Source organism: Salvelinus alpinus, chromosome 34 (genome assembly GCF_045679555.1).
Source record: "Salvelinus alpinus chromosome 34, SLU_Salpinus.1, whole genome shotgun sequence".
Classification (NCBI taxonomy): Eukaryota; Metazoa; Chordata; class Actinopteri; order Salmoniformes; family Salmonidae; genus Salvelinus; species Salvelinus alpinus.
In genome coordinates, this window is record NC_092119.1 from 6,372,654 (window position 1) to 6,388,292 (window position 15,639).

General features: G+C 44.4%; 1 protein-coding gene across 7 annotated transcripts in view; it reads right to left on the reverse strand.

Annotated features, from left to right (window-relative positions):
- The window catches only part of atrn (attractin), a 293,535-nt gene that overhangs the window by 147,535 nt on the left and 130,361 nt on the right, over positions 1-15,639 (reverse strand). For all 7 annotated transcript variants that reach the window (XR_011672583.1, XM_071382288.1, XM_071382287.1 and 4 more), the window contains exons 18-21: positions 14,684-14,935; positions 13,434-13,571; positions 11,756-11,849; positions 10,082-10,134 (exon numbers count right to left, since the gene is read on the reverse strand). Coding sequence is in view for 6 of the 7 variants with exons in the window: in XM_071382288.1 (XP_071238389.1) it covers positions 10,082-10,134; positions 11,756-11,849; positions 13,434-13,571; positions 14,684-14,935 (537 nt within the window). In the remaining variant the exon portion in view is untranslated. The remainder of the gene's footprint in view (positions 1-10,081; positions 10,135-11,755; positions 11,850-13,433; positions 13,572-14,683; positions 14,936-15,639) is intronic.

Below are 15,639 nucleotides of genomic sequence, written 5' to 3' on the forward strand. Positions count from 1 at the left end.
AGCTACTCTTCCTGAGGTTTATTATGGATCCCCATTAGTTCCTGCCAAGGCAGCAGCTACTCTTCCTGAGGTTTATTAAGGATCCCCATTAGTTCCTGCCAAGGCAGCAGCTACTCTTCCTGGGGTTTATTACGGATCCCCATTAGTTCCTGCCAAGGCAGCAGCTGCTCTTCCTGGGGTTTATTATGGATCCTCATTAGTTCCTGCCAAGGCAGCAGCTACTCTTCCTGGGGTTTATTATGGATCCCCATTAGTTCCTGCCAAGGCAGCAGCTACTCTTCCTGGGGTTTATTATGGATCCCCATTACTTCATTCCAAGACAGCAGCTACTCTTCCTGGGGTTTATTATGGATCCCCATTAGTTCCTGCCAAGGCAGCAGCTACTCTTCCTGGGGTTTATTATGGATCCCCATTAGTTCCTGCCGAGGCAGCAGCTACTCTTCCTGGGGTTTATTATGGATCCCCATTACTTCATTCCAAGACAGCAGCTACTCTTCCTGCGGTTTATTATGGATCCCCATTAGTTCCTGCCAAGGCAGCAGCTACTCTTCCTGGGGTTTATTATGGATCCCCATTAGTTCCTGCCGAGGCAGCAGCTACTCTTCCTGGGGTTTATTATGGATCCCCATTAGTTCCTGCCGAGGCAGCAGCTACTCTTCCTGCGGTTTATTATGGATCCCCATTAGTTCCTGCCAAGGCAGCAGCTACTCTTCCTGGGGTTTATTATGGATCCCCATTAGTTCCTGCCAAGGCAGCAGCTACTCTTCCTGGGGTTTATTATGGATCCCCATTAGAATGAAATGAAACCCTTCTTGGGGTCCAAATTAAGGCAGTTATACCATTTTAAAAACGTTACAATACATTCAGATTCAACAACACATTAAGTGTGTGCCCTCAGGCCCCTACTCTACTACCACATATCTACAGTACTAAATCCATGTGTGTGTGTGTATAGTGCGTATGTTATCGTGTGTGTGTATGCATGTGTCTTTGCCTATGTTTGTGTTTTCTTCACAATCCCCGCTGTTCCATAAGGTGTATTTTAATCTGTTTCTGCTTGCATCAGTTACTTGATGTGGAATAGAGTTCCATGTAGTCATGGCTCTATGTAGTACTGTGCACCTCCCATAGTCTGTTCTGGACTGTGAAGAGACCTCTGGTGGCATGTCTTGTGGGGTATGCATGGGAGTCTGAGCTGTGTGCCAGTAGTTTAAACAGACAGCTCGGTGAATTCAACATGTTAATAGCTCTCACAAATACAAGTAGTGATGAAGTCAATCTCTCCTCCACTTTGAGCCAGGAGAGATTGAAATGCATATTATTAATGTTACCTATCTGTGTACATCCAAGGGCCAGCCATGCTGCCCTGCTCTGAGCCAAATGCAATTTTCCTAAGTCCTTCTTTGTGTCACCTGACCACACGACTGAACAGTAGTCCAGGTGCAACAAAACTAGGGCCTGTAGGACCTGCCTTGTTGATAGTGTTGTTAAGAAGGTAGAAACTAGGGCCTGTAGGACCTGCCTTGTTGATAGTGTTGTTAAGAAGGTAGAAACTAGGGCCTGTAGGACCTGCCTTGTTGATAGTGTTGTTAAGAAGGTAGAAACTAGGGCCTGTAGGACCTGCCTTGTTGATAGTGTTGTTAAGAAGGTAGAAACTAGGGCCTGTAGGACCTGCCTTGTTATAGTGTTGTTAAGAAGGTAGAAACTAGGGCCTGTAGGACCTGCCTTGTTGATAGTGCTGTTAAGAAGGTAGAAACTAGGGCCTGTAGGATCTGCCTTGTTGATAGTGCGGTTAAGAAGGTAGAAACTAGGGCCTGTAGGACCTGCCTTGTTGATAGTGCTGTTAAGAAGGTAGAAACTAGGGCCTGTAGGACCTGCCTTGTTGATAGTGCTGTTAAGAAGGTAGAAACTAGGGCCTGTAGGACCTGCCTTGTTGATAGTGCTGTTAAGAAGGTAGAAACTAGGGCCTGTAGGACCTGCCTTGTTGATAGTGCTGTTAAGAAGGTAGAAACTAGGGCCTGTAGGACCTGCCTTGTTATAGTGTTGTTAAGAAGGTAGAAACTAGGGCCTGTAGGACCTGCCTTGTTGATGGTGCTGTTAAGAAGGCAGAGCATCGCTTTATTATGGACAGACTTCTCCCCATCTTAGCTACTGTTGTATCAGTATGTTTTGACCATGACAGTTTACAATCCCGGGTTACCCCCAAGCAGTTTAGTCACCTCAACTTGCTCAATTACCACATTATTCATTACAATATTTAGTTCAAGTTTAGAGTTTAGTGCATGTAGTTTTTTAAATATTTAGGACTAACTTATTCCTTGCCACCCACTCTGAAACTAACTGCAGCTCTTTGTTAGGTGTTGCAGTCATTTCAGTCGCTGTAGTAGCTGACGTGTATAGTGTTGAGTCATCCACATACATAGACACACGGGCTTTACTCAAAGCCAGTGGCATGTCATTAGTATATATGTATAGTGTTGAGCATGTCATTAGTATATATGTATAGTGTTGAGTCATCCGCATACATACTCTTTATCCACATTATAGCAGGGGGTGTAAAGCCATAACACATAAGTTTTTCCAGCAGCAGAATATGATCGATAATGTAAAAAGCCTCACTGAAGTAGAACAAAACAGTCCCCCCAATCTTTTTATCATCAATTTCTATCAGCCAATCATCAGTCATTTGTGTAAGTGCTGTGCTTGTTGAATTTCCTTCCCTATAAGCATGCTGAAAGTCTGTTGTCAATTTATTTACTGTGAAATAGCATTGTATCTGGTCAAACACAATTTTTTCCAGAAGTTTACTAAGGGTTGGTAACAGGCTGATTGGTTGACTATTTGAGCCAGTAAAGGGGGCTTTACTATTCTTAGGTAGTGGAATGACTTTAGCTTCCCTCCAGGCCTGAGGGCACATGCTCTCTAGTAGGATTAGATTGAAGATGTGGCAAATAGGAGTGGCGATATCATCCACTATGATCATCTCGTAGATGATGTAGATGATGTCGTCATTTTCCATCCAGATTTTCAGACCCCGGTGGGTCTTAATGGGTTATTTACTTATTAGCAACTGGAATAAGCAATTTCATAAATGTGTCTAGAAGAGCATCTGGCTGCTTCTCATTAGACACCACAGACCAACAAATAGTCTTTACATTGTCACGACGTTGGCCTGTTGGTAAGGTTTATGACCCCCCCCATAAATACCTTTCTCCCTTCCCTCTCTCTCTGACTCTACTGAGGGACTCTTGAATAGCCTTTGTTAAACATAGAGAGTCTGGGAACATCAAACACGTGGAGGGAAAGGAACCATATTTCGGTAATAGAACCAGTTGAAAATATGCGTTGGTACTTAATGAATATGACGTCAGTTCGGTTGTCATCTGAGACATTATGACTGATGACAGGACGACCTAAACTGTATCTGGGAAAGTCTACACATTCTAGTTATCAGATTCACATGGAATTGTTGTGCAAATCAAATGTTTAAATGTAAAATTATTTGTGAAAAGATTAAATGTAATTTTAGCTTCCAAATGAGAGATTTGGGTTTTCATAAGGGTAGGGCTCTGCTCAATCAGTGGCCCGCCCCTGTGAAGTGACATGGGTTATAAACTATGAAACACACCCTTCTCTCCCTCCACTATATAAGCCCTTGATGAAAATGAAAACACTCAGACGAGGAGGAGAACAATCGTTACACCGTGGGATATTTTTAGCACTTTTCTGGGATGCTTGAATGTTGTCATTGCTTTACTGGGAAGCTTAGCAGAGAAGTAGACATGCTCAGGTTATTTATGATAGTGCAGGATGAGCTGCACACAGTGGACTTCCCACAAGGGCACACTGCATCATTTCTAACAGTATAACTGGATAACAGGTTCATAGGCTCATGATTACGGCAGAGGCATTTTGTTACGTTACAGCCTTATTCTAAAATGGATTACATTGTTTTTTCCCCCTCATCAATCTACAAACAATACCCCATAAAAATAAATCAATAAAACTGAAATATCACATTTACATAAGTATTCAGACCCTTTACTCAGTACTTTGTTGAAGCACCTCCTGCAGTGATTACAGCCTCGAGTCTTCTTGTGTATGACGCTACAAGCTTGGCACAGCTGTATTTGGAGAGTTTCTCCCATTCCTCTCTGCAAACTCTGTCAGGTTGGATGGGGAGCGTCGCTGCACAGCTATTTTCAGGTCTCTCCAGAGATGTTTGATCGGGTTCAAGTCCGGGCTCTGGCTGGGCCGCTCAAGGACATTCAGAGACTTGTCCTGAATCCACTCCTGCGTTGTCTTGGCTGTGTGCTTAGGGTCGTTGTCCTGTTAGAAGGGGAACTTTTGCCCCAGTCAAAGGTCCTGAGCGCTCTGGAGCAGGTTTTCATCAAGGATCTCTCTGTACTTTGCTTCGTTCATCTTTCCCTCGATCCTGATTAGTCTCCCAGTCCCTGCTGTGGAAAAACATCCCCACAGCATGATGCTGCCACCACCATGCTTCACCGTAGGGATGGTGCCAGGTTTCCTCCAGACGTGACGATTGGCATTCAGGCCAAAGAGTTCAATCTTGGTTTCATCAGACCAGAGAATCTTGTTTCTCATGGTCTGGGAGTCTTTAGGTGCTTTTTAGCAAACTCTAAACAAGCTGTCATGTGCCTTTTACTTCTACCATAAAGGCCTGATTGGTGGAGTGCTGCAGAGATGCTTGTCCTTCTGGAAGGTTCTCCCATCTCCACAGATGAACTCTAGAGCTCTGTCAGAGTGACCATCGTGTCTTGGTCACCTCCCTGACCAAGGCCCTTCTCCCCTGATTGCTAAGTTGGCCGGGGGGCCAGCTCCAGGAAGAGTCTTGGTGGTTCCAAACTTCTTCCTTTTAAGAATGATGGATACCACTGTGTTCTTGGGGACCTTCAATGCTGCATAAATTTTTTGGTACCCTTCCTCAGATCTTTGCCTCGACACAATCCTGTCTCTACAGACAATTCCTTCGACCTCATGGCTTGGTTTTTGCTCTGACATGCACTGTCAACTGTGGGACCTTATATAGACAGGTGTGTGCCTTTCCAAATAGGGACAGATGACAAGGCTGGGAAACATCCATCAGGCCCCAGCAGTGTCCTGCCATAGGAGTTGAGAATGAGACAGGGTCCAGTTTGCATTGTCCCCAGAAGTTTGAGCAGAATTGAGATTTGCTTGCCACCTCATTCCTGTCATCCTCCGCTAGCAAACTATTACTAGATTGAAACTCTGGATTGTCAATATTGTCCCGGACAACAATAATAATAAATAAATAATAATAAACACTTCTACAACGCTGGAAACGTTTGTTAGCAGTTGAAGCTGGCATCATTGCAACCCTAGCTAGCTGGCTAGTTGGTAGCAGGTGTTGACACAAACACAACATTTTTTATAAATATAGTAAACCTTTGAAAACAACAGACCGAAGCAACAGGTCGAGGCACAGGAGGTATCAGGAGAAAAGTGAGGACGGATCAACAACATTGTAGTTACTCCACTAACCTAAATGACAGACTGAAAAGAAGGAAGCCTGTACAGAATACAAATATTCCGAAACACTGGATCCTGTTTGCAACAAGACACTAAAGTAGTACTGCAAAACAATGTGTCAAAGCAATGTGTCAAAGCAATGTGTCAAAGCAATGTGTCAAAGCAATGTGTCAAAGCAATTCACTTTTTGTCCTGAATAAAAAAATGTTATGTTTGGGGCAAATCCAATACAACACATTACTGAGTACCACTCTCCATATTTTCAGGCATAGTAACGGCTGCATCATGTTATGGGTATGCATGCAATCTTTAAAGGACTGGGGAGTTTTCAGGATAAAAATAAACAGAATGGAGCTAAGCACAGGCAAAATCCTAGAGGAAAACTTGGTTCAGTCTGCTTTCCACCAGACACTGGGAGATGAATTCACCTTTCAGCAGGACAACAACCTAAAACACAAGGCCTGATATACACTGGAATGGTCTTGAGTGGACGAGTTATAGTGTTTACTTAAATCAACTTGAAAATGTATGGCAAGCTGAGTGGTGCAGCGGTCTAATACACCGCATCGCAGTGTTTCTACAGGGTTTCCATCCCGCAACCGGGAGTCCCAATGGGTGGCACACAATTGGCCCAGCGTCGTCCGGGTTAGGGGAGGGTTTGGCCAGGGGGGGGGTCTGTATTTGGCTCATCGCGCTCTAGCGACTCCTCGTGGCGGCCGGGCGCCTGCAGGATGACCTCGGTCTTCAGTGGAGCGTTGTTTCCTCTGACGTCATTGGTGTGGCCGGCTTCCGGGTTAAGTGGGTGGGTGTTAAGAAGCGTGGTTTGGCGGGTCATGTTTCGGAGGACACATGACTCGACCTTCGCCTCTCGAGCCCGTTGGGGAGTTGCAGCGAAGAGAAAAGATCGAAATTGGGGAGAAAAACGGGGTAAAATAAAAAAATAAAAAAATTAGAATAAAATAAAATCTATGGAAAGACCATAATGATCATCAACCAATTTGACAGAACTTGAATACTTTTTTAAAGATTGATGGGCAAATGTTGCACATTCCATGTGTGGAAAGCTCTTACAGACTCACCCAGAAAGACTCACAGCTGTAATTGTTGCCAAAGGTTATTCTATAAGGAGCTCACTCGGGGTGTGAATACTTACGTAAATGTTCAATAAATTGGCTAAAAATCTATGTAATCCATTTTGAATTGAGGGTGTAACAGAACAACATGTGGAATAAGTCAAGGGGTCTGAAAACTTTCTGAAGGAACTGTATCTCTTCACTTCTACCCATCTCTCTCTCGTCTACCCGTCTCTCTCGTCTACCCGTCTCTCTCGTCTACCCGTCTCTCTCGTCTACCCATCTCTCTCGTCTACCCATCTCTCTCTCGTCTACCCATCTCTCTCTCGTCTACCCGTCTCTCTCGTCTACCCGTCTCTCTCGTCTACCCGTCTCTCTCGTCTACCCGTCTCTCTCGTCTACCCGTCTCTCTCGTCTACCCGTCTCTCTCGTCTACCCGTCTCTCTCGTCTACCCGTCTCTCTCGTCTACCCGTCTCTCTCGTCTACCCGTCTCTCTCGTCTACCCGTCTCTCTCGTCTACCCGTCTCTCTCGTCTACCCGTCTCTCTCGTCTACCCGTCTCTCTCGTCTACCCGTCTACCCGTCTCTCTCGTCTACCCGTCTCTCTCGTCTACCCGTCTCTCTCGTCTACCCGTCTCTCTCTCGTCTACCCATCTCTCTCTCGTCTACCCGTCTCTCTCGTCTACCCGTCTCTCTCGTCTACCCGTCTCTCTCGTCTACCCATCTCTCTCGTCTACCCGTCTCTCTCGTCTACCCGTCTCTCTCGTCTACCCGTCTCTCTCGTCTACCCGTCTCTCTCGTCTACCCGTCTCTCTCGTCTACCCGTCTCTCTCGTCTACCCGTCTCTCTCGTCTACCCGTCTACCCGTCTCTCTCGTCTACCCGTCTCTCTCGTCTACCCATCTCTCTCTCGTCTACCCATCTCTCTCGTCTACCCATCTCTCTCGTCTACCCATCTCACCCGTCTACCCATCTCTCTCTTCTATTCTATTCTCGTCTCACTAAAGCCTTATTCACACTGCAGGGCTTAATGCTCAAATCAATACTGACTGTCCAAACAGCAAGTTACATGTGACCAAATCAGATGTGTGTGTGTGTTCAGACAGCAGTCATTTGCTGACATGGTTACGCTAGTTGTCATAGTAATGTTGGGTGTGTGAGCAGTGGTGTAGGTTGATTGGTGGCGATGCTCGTGATTCCTTTCACTCAGACGTTATGTAGCAAGCTAAGGTGACAACAATGCCTGCCATGGACGTTTCCCCAGTTGCTTTGAATGTGCAAAATCATAGTGTAAGAACACTTTTAACCACTTGAGGGCAACTAAATCAGATTTGACCGTTCAGACACAAGTCACATGGTCAGGAATCAGATTTGTATCTGATTTTAAATCACATACGGAAGTGGTTTGAAATGTGGATTGAAATATCAGACTGCAAAAAAGAAAAGATGAATCAGATATGCCAAAACTTGGATTTGAGTCACTTCAAACTCCCAATGTGAACAAGGCTTAACAACTTAGTCACGTTGATCCTAACAGCCCTCTACAGTAACTTCAGTACCATTGAGCTGAACAAAGACAGCATTCATGATGACAGTAATAAAAAACGTATCTTCACCTTAGAACCAAATGGCACCCTATCCCCTATATTGTGCACTACTTTTAACCAGAGGGCTCATAGGGCTCTGATCAAAAGTAGTGCACTATATAGGGGATAGGGTGCCATTTAGGGCTTAGCCTCAGCGTGATGTTCTACTCTGAAGGATTCAGCGTGATGTTCTACTCTGAAGGACTCAGGGTGATGTTCTACTCTGAAGGACTCAGCCTCAGTGTGATGTTCTACTCTGAAGGACTCAGTGTGATGTTCTACTCTGAATGACTCAGCGTGATGTTCTACTCTGAAGGACTCAGCATGATGTTCTACTCTGAAGGACTCAGGGTGATGTTCTACTCTGAAGGACTCAGCATGATGTTCTACTCTGAAGGACTCAGTGTGATGTTCTACTCTGAAGGACTCAGCATGATGTTCTACTCTGAAGGACTCAGCATGATGTTCTACTCTGAAGGACTCAGGGTGATGTTCTACTCTGAAGGACTCAGCATGATGTTCTACTCTGAAGGACTCAGCGTGATGTTCTACTCTGAAGGTCTCAGCGTGATGTTCTACTCTGAAGGACTCAGCCTCAGTGTGATGTTCTACTCTGAAGGACTCAGCGTGATGTTCTACTCTGAATGACTCCGAGTGATGTTCTACTCTGAAGGACTCAGCATGATGTTCTACTCTGAAGGACTCAGCATGATGTTCTACTCTGAAGGACTCAGCATGATGTTCTACTCTGAAGGACTCAGCATGATGTTCTACTCTGAAGGACTCAGCATGATGTTCTACTCTGAAGGACTCAGCCTCAGCGTGATGTTCTACTCTGAAGGTCTCAGCGTGATGTTCTACTCTGAAGGACTCAGCCTCAGCGTGATGTTCTACTTTGAAGGACTCAGCCTCAGCGTGATGTTCTACTCTGAAGGACTCAGCGTGATGTTCTACTCTGAAGGACTCAGCGTGATGTTCTACTCTGAAGGGCTCAGCGTGATGTTCTACTCTGAAGGGCTCAGCGTGATGTTCTACTCTGAAGGACTCAGTGTGATGTTCTACTCTGAAGGACTCAGTGTGATGTTCTACTCTGAAGGACTCAGAGTGATGTTCTACTCTGAAGGACTCAGCCTCAGCGTGATGTTCTACTCTGAAGGACTCAGCATGATGTTCTACTCTGAAGGACTCAGAGTGATGTTCTACTCTGAAGGACTCAGAGTGATGTTCTACTCTGAAGGACTCAGTGTGATGTTCTACTCTGAAGGACTCAGCATGATGTTCTACTCTGAAGGGCTCAGCGTGATGTTCTACTCTGAAGGACTCAGTGTGATGTTCTACTCTGAAGGACTCAGCATGATGTTCTACTCTGAAGGACTCAGCATGATGTTATACTCTGAAGGACTCAGTGTGATGTTCTACTCTGAATGACTCAGCATGATGTTATACTCTGAAGGACTCAGTGTGATGTTCTACTCTGAATGACTCAGTGTGATGTTCTACTCTGAAGGACTCAGCCTCAGTGTGATGTTCTACTCTGAATGACTCAGTGTGATGTTCTACTCTGAAGGACTCAGTGTGATGTTCTACTCTGAATGACTCAGTGTGATGTTCTACTCTGAAGGACTCAGCCTCAGTGTGATGTTCTACTCTGAATGACTCAGTGTGATGTTCTACTCTGAAGGACTCAGCCTCAGTGTGATGTTCTACTCTGAATGACTCAGTGTGATGTTCTACTCTGAAGGACTCAGTGTGATGTTCTACTCTGAAGGACTCAGCCTCAGTGTGATGTTCTACTCTGAATGACTCAGTGTGATGTTCTACTCTGAAGGACTCAGCCTCAGTGTGATGTTCTACTCTGAAGGACTCAGTGTGATGTTCTACTCTGAAGGACTCAGTGTGATGTTCTACTTACAGTAGCACGTTCCTTTCAGAGGATTGCCTTGGTAACGGTTCTCCACCTCACACCTGAGAGAAAAGAGAACGAAAGGAGGTTAGAGACAACATGAACAGTAAATCTATAATGGAGGTGAGAGACAGGCTTTAACGTCCCAATCAACAACATGGACAGTAAATCTATAATGGAGGTGGGAGACAGGCTTTAACGTCCCAATCAACAACATGGACAGTAAATCTATAATGGAGGTGGGAGACAGGCTTTAACGTCCCAATCAACAACATGGACAGTAAATCTATAATGGAGGTGAGAGACAGGCTTTAACGTCCCAATCAACAACATGGACAGTAAATCTACCTCCACAGGGCTACCATGCAGGGCTACCATGCAGGGCTACCATGCAGGGCTACCCTGCAGGGCTACCCTGCAGGGCTACCCTGCAGGGCTACCCTGCAGGGCTACCCTGCAGGGCTACCCTGCAGGGCTACCATGCAGGGCTACCCTGCAGGGCTACCCTGCAGGGCTACCATGCAGGGCTACCATGCAGGGCTACCATGCAGGGCTACCCTGCAGGGCTACCCTGCAGGGCTACCATGCAGGGCTACCATGCAGGGCTACCATGCAGGGCTACCATGCAGGGCTACCCTGCAGGGCTACCATGCAGGGCTACCATGCAGGGCTACCATGCAGGGCTACCATGCAGGGCTACCATGCAGGGCTACCCTGCAGGGCTCTACAGTACAACCATATGTACCTCAATATTTGGATGTGCAACCTGAAATATATTTATGAGCACCAGTGAGGCAAGAAACATGTAGGATTCTAGCTTTATTTCCTCATACATATTCATATTGCTCCTAAATTTCCTTGTGTGGGAATACATTTTTAGAACTTAGGCGCAAACATGCTCCTTGTAAAAAAAGTTCTGTGTGGCGCCCTGTTACAGATGACAGCAGTCTGAATTGTAGAATATGTCATATGTATGTATGTATTAACTATGTCGTGTACTGTAGTACTTACAGGTGACAGCGGTCTGAATATGTATGTACTAAGTGTGTAATGTGTACTGTAGTGTACTTACAGGTGACAGCAGTCTGAATATGTATGTACTAAGTGTGTAATATGTACTGTAGTACTTACAGGTGACAGCAGTACTAAGTGTGTAATATGTACTGTAGTACTTACAGGTGACAGCGTTCTGAATTGTAGAATATGTAATATGTATGTATGTATGTATGTAACTATGTCGTGTACTGTAGTACTTACAGGTGACAGCGGTCTGAATTGTAGAATATGTAATATGTATGTACTAAGTGTGTAATATGTACTGTAGTACTTACAGGTGACAGCAGTCCTAAGTGTGTAATATGTACTGTAGTACTTACAGGTGACAGCAGTACTAAGTGTGTAATATGTACTGTAGTCCTTACAGGTAATATGTACTGTAGTACTTACAGGTGACAGCAGTCCTAAGTGTGTAATATGTACTGTAGTGTACTGTAGTGTACTGTAGTGTACTGTAGTGTAGTGTAGTGTACTGTAGTGTACTGTAGTGTCCTGTAGTACTTACAGGTGACAGCGGTACTAAGTGTGTAATATGTACTGTAGTGTACTGTAGTGTACTGTAGTGTAGTGTAGTGTGCTGTAGTGTACTGTAGTGTAGTGTACTGTAGTGTAGTGTAGTGTACTTACAGGTGACATCGGTCTCCTTTGATGCCCTTGGTGGTGCAGAAACACTTCCCGTTGTTAGGGTTACACACACTGGCATGGCCGTTACACTTACACGCTGTAATACAACATTATCACATTAATATAACAACATTATCACATTAATATAACAACATTATAACATTAATATAACAACATTATCACATTAATATACCAACATTATCACATTAATATACCGACATTATCACATTAATATACCAACATTATCCCATTAATTTACCAACATTATCACATTAATATACCAACATTGTCCCATTAATATATCAACATTATCACATTAATATACCAACATTATCACATTAATATACCAACATTATCACATTAGTATAACACCATTATCACATTAATATACCAACATTATCACATTAATATACCAACATTATCACATTAGTATAACACCATTATCACATTAATATACCAACATTATCGCATTAATATACCAACATTATCACATTAATATACCACCATTATCACATTAATATATCAACATTATCACATTAATATATCAACATTATCACATTAATATACCACCATTATCACATTAACATAACATTATCACATTAATATACCAACATTATCACATTAATATACCAACATTATCACATTAATATGACACCATCATTGCATTAATATATCAACATTATCACATTGATATATCAACATTATCACATTAATATATGAACATTATCACATTAACATATGAACATTATCACATTAACATATCAACATTATCACATTAACATATCAACATTATCACATTAATATACCAACATTATCACATTAACAAATCAACATTATCACAATAATATAACAACATCACATTAATATATCAATATTGTCACATTAATATATGAACATTATCACATTAACATATCAACATTATCACATTAATATATGAACATTATCACATTAACATATCAACATTATCACATTAATATATGAACATTATCACATTAATATATGAACATTATCACATTAACATATCACCATTATCACATTAATATAACAACATCACATTAATATATCAACATGATCACATTAACACAACATGATCACATTAACATAACAACATTATCACATTAATATACCAACATTATCACATTAATATACCAACATTATCACATTCATATATCAACATTATCACATTAATATATGAACATTATCACATTAACATAACACCATTATCACATTAACATATCAACATTATCACATTAATATATCAACATTATCGCATTAATATACCACCATTATCATATTAACATATCAACATTATCACATTAATATAACAACATTATCACAGTAATACATCAACATTATCACATTAACATAACATTATCACAATAATATTTCAACATTATCACATTAATACATCAACATGATCACATTAACATATCAACATTATCACATTAACATAACAACATTATCATATTACTATAACAACTGACACACTGTAATACAACAGTATCACACTAATATAACAATCATAGGTCATTATAGAACAGTTACACTGGCAAAGGTACCCAATCACATTATTTAAATAAATCTAAACTAGAATAAACTGTTTTTCTTTTACCCCATGTAGTCCCAGTGAGGTGAGGTGCCCCCAACAACCCTGAACTCACATCCCCCCCTAGTGACTCACGTTGGCAGCTGCCCCCGTTGGTGGGGTCTCCATAGTAACCAGAGGTGCAGCTCTCACAGTGGAGTCCTGTTGTCAGGTCGTCACACTTCTCACATACTGACTGATTCACACACTGACTGTGGCCGTTACACTGGCACGCTGGAGAGAGAGAGAGAGATGGAGAGAGTCATATACACTGTGATTCACACACTGACTGTGGCCGTTACACTGACACGCTGGAGAGAGAGAGAGAGATGGAGAGAGTCATATACACTGTGATTCACACACTGACTGTGGCCGTTACACTGACACGCTGGAGAGAGAGAGAGAGATGGAGAGAGTCATATACACTGTGATTCACACACTGACTGTGGCCGTTACACTGACACGCTGGAGAGAGAGAGAGAGATGGAGAGAGTCATATACACTGTGATTCACACACTGACTGTGGCCGTTACACTGGCACGCTGGAGAGAGAGAGAGATGGAGAGAGTCATATACACTGTGATTCACACACTGACTGTGGCCGTTACACTGACACGCTGGAGAGAGAGAGAGATGGAGAGAGTCATATACACTGTGATTCACACACTGACTGTGGCCGTTACACTGACACGCTGGGAGAGAGAGAGAGATGGAGAGAGTCATATACACTGTGATTCACACACTGACTGTGGCCGTTACACTGGCACGCTGGAGAGAGAGAGAGATGGAGAGAGTCATATACACTGTGATTCACACACTGACTGTGGCCGTTACACTGACACGCTGGAGAGAGAGAGAGATGGAGAGAGTCATATACACTGTGATTCACACACTGACTGTGGCCGTTACACTGGCACGCTGGAGAGAGAGAGAGATGGAGAGAGTCATATACACTGTGATTCACACACTGACTGTGGCCGTTACACTGACACGCTGGAGAGAGAGAGAGAGATGGAGAGAGTCATATACACTGTGATTCACACACTGACTGTGGCCGTTACACTGACACGCTGGAGAGAGAGAGAGAGATGGAGAGAGTCATATACACTGTGATTCACACACTGACTGTGGCCGTTACACTGGCACGCTGGAGAGAGAGAGAGATGGAGAGAGTCATATACACTGTGATTCACACACTGACTGTGGCCGTTACACTGGCACGCTGTAGAGAGATGGAGGTGTTTTAGTGTGTGTGTTTTAGTGTGTGTGTGTGTTTTAGTGTGTGTGTGTGTGTGTGTGTGTGTGTGTGTGTGTGTGTGTGTGTGTGTGTGTGTGTGTGTGTGTACCTGGACAGCGTATAAAGCTCCAGGTGTACTTGGTGTCGTAAGGACACATGCTGATGTTGAGAGCCGGCTGGGAGGCGGGACTAGAGGTGGGGCCAGGCAGGGTGGAGGGGGCGGGGACAGCAGTCTGGAACGGCCCCCTATTGGACCCCTCGATGCACTGGCCACGCCCAGTATTACTGGGGTCTGTACACCAACCACAGCCCGGCTGCTCCAGACACTGGCCACACGTCCTGTACCCAGAACAGTTCTCAGCTGGGAGGAGAGAGAGAAAGAGAGAGCATTAAACCCTATGAAACTGAACCCAGAGCAGTTTTAAGCTGGGAGGAGAGAGAGAAAGAGAGAGCATTAAACCCTATGAAACTGAACCCAGAGCAGTTTTAAGCTAATACAGAGGAGAACTATTCAACTACATGAAACTGAACACAGAACAAAACTTAAGAGAGAGAGTGAGAGAGAAAATATACGACATTATAAAATCCATGAACACAAACAACAAGTGTTAAAATAGGCAAAAAACACACATTTCTTTCCACAGGGCCGTGGTGTGAGACAGGGCCGTGGGGTGAGACAGGGCCGTGGGGTGAGACAGGGCCGTGGGGTGAGACAGGGCCGTGGGGTGAGACAGGGCCGGGGGGTGAGACAGGGCCGGGGGGTGAGACAGGGCCGGGGGGTGAGACAGGGCCGGGGGGTGAGACAGGGCCGTGGGGTGAGACAGGGCCGTGGGGTGAGACAGGGCCGTGGGGTGAGACAGGGCCGGGGGGTGAGACAGGGCCGTGGGGTGAGACAGGGCCGGGGGGTGAGACAGGGCCGGGGGGTGAGACAGGGCCGGGGGGTGAGACAGGGCCGTGGGGTGAGACAGGGCCGTGGGGTGAGACAGGGCCGGGGGGTGAGACAGGGCCGGGGGGTGAGACAGGGCCGTGGGGTGAGACAGGGCCGGGGGGTGAGACAGGGCCGGG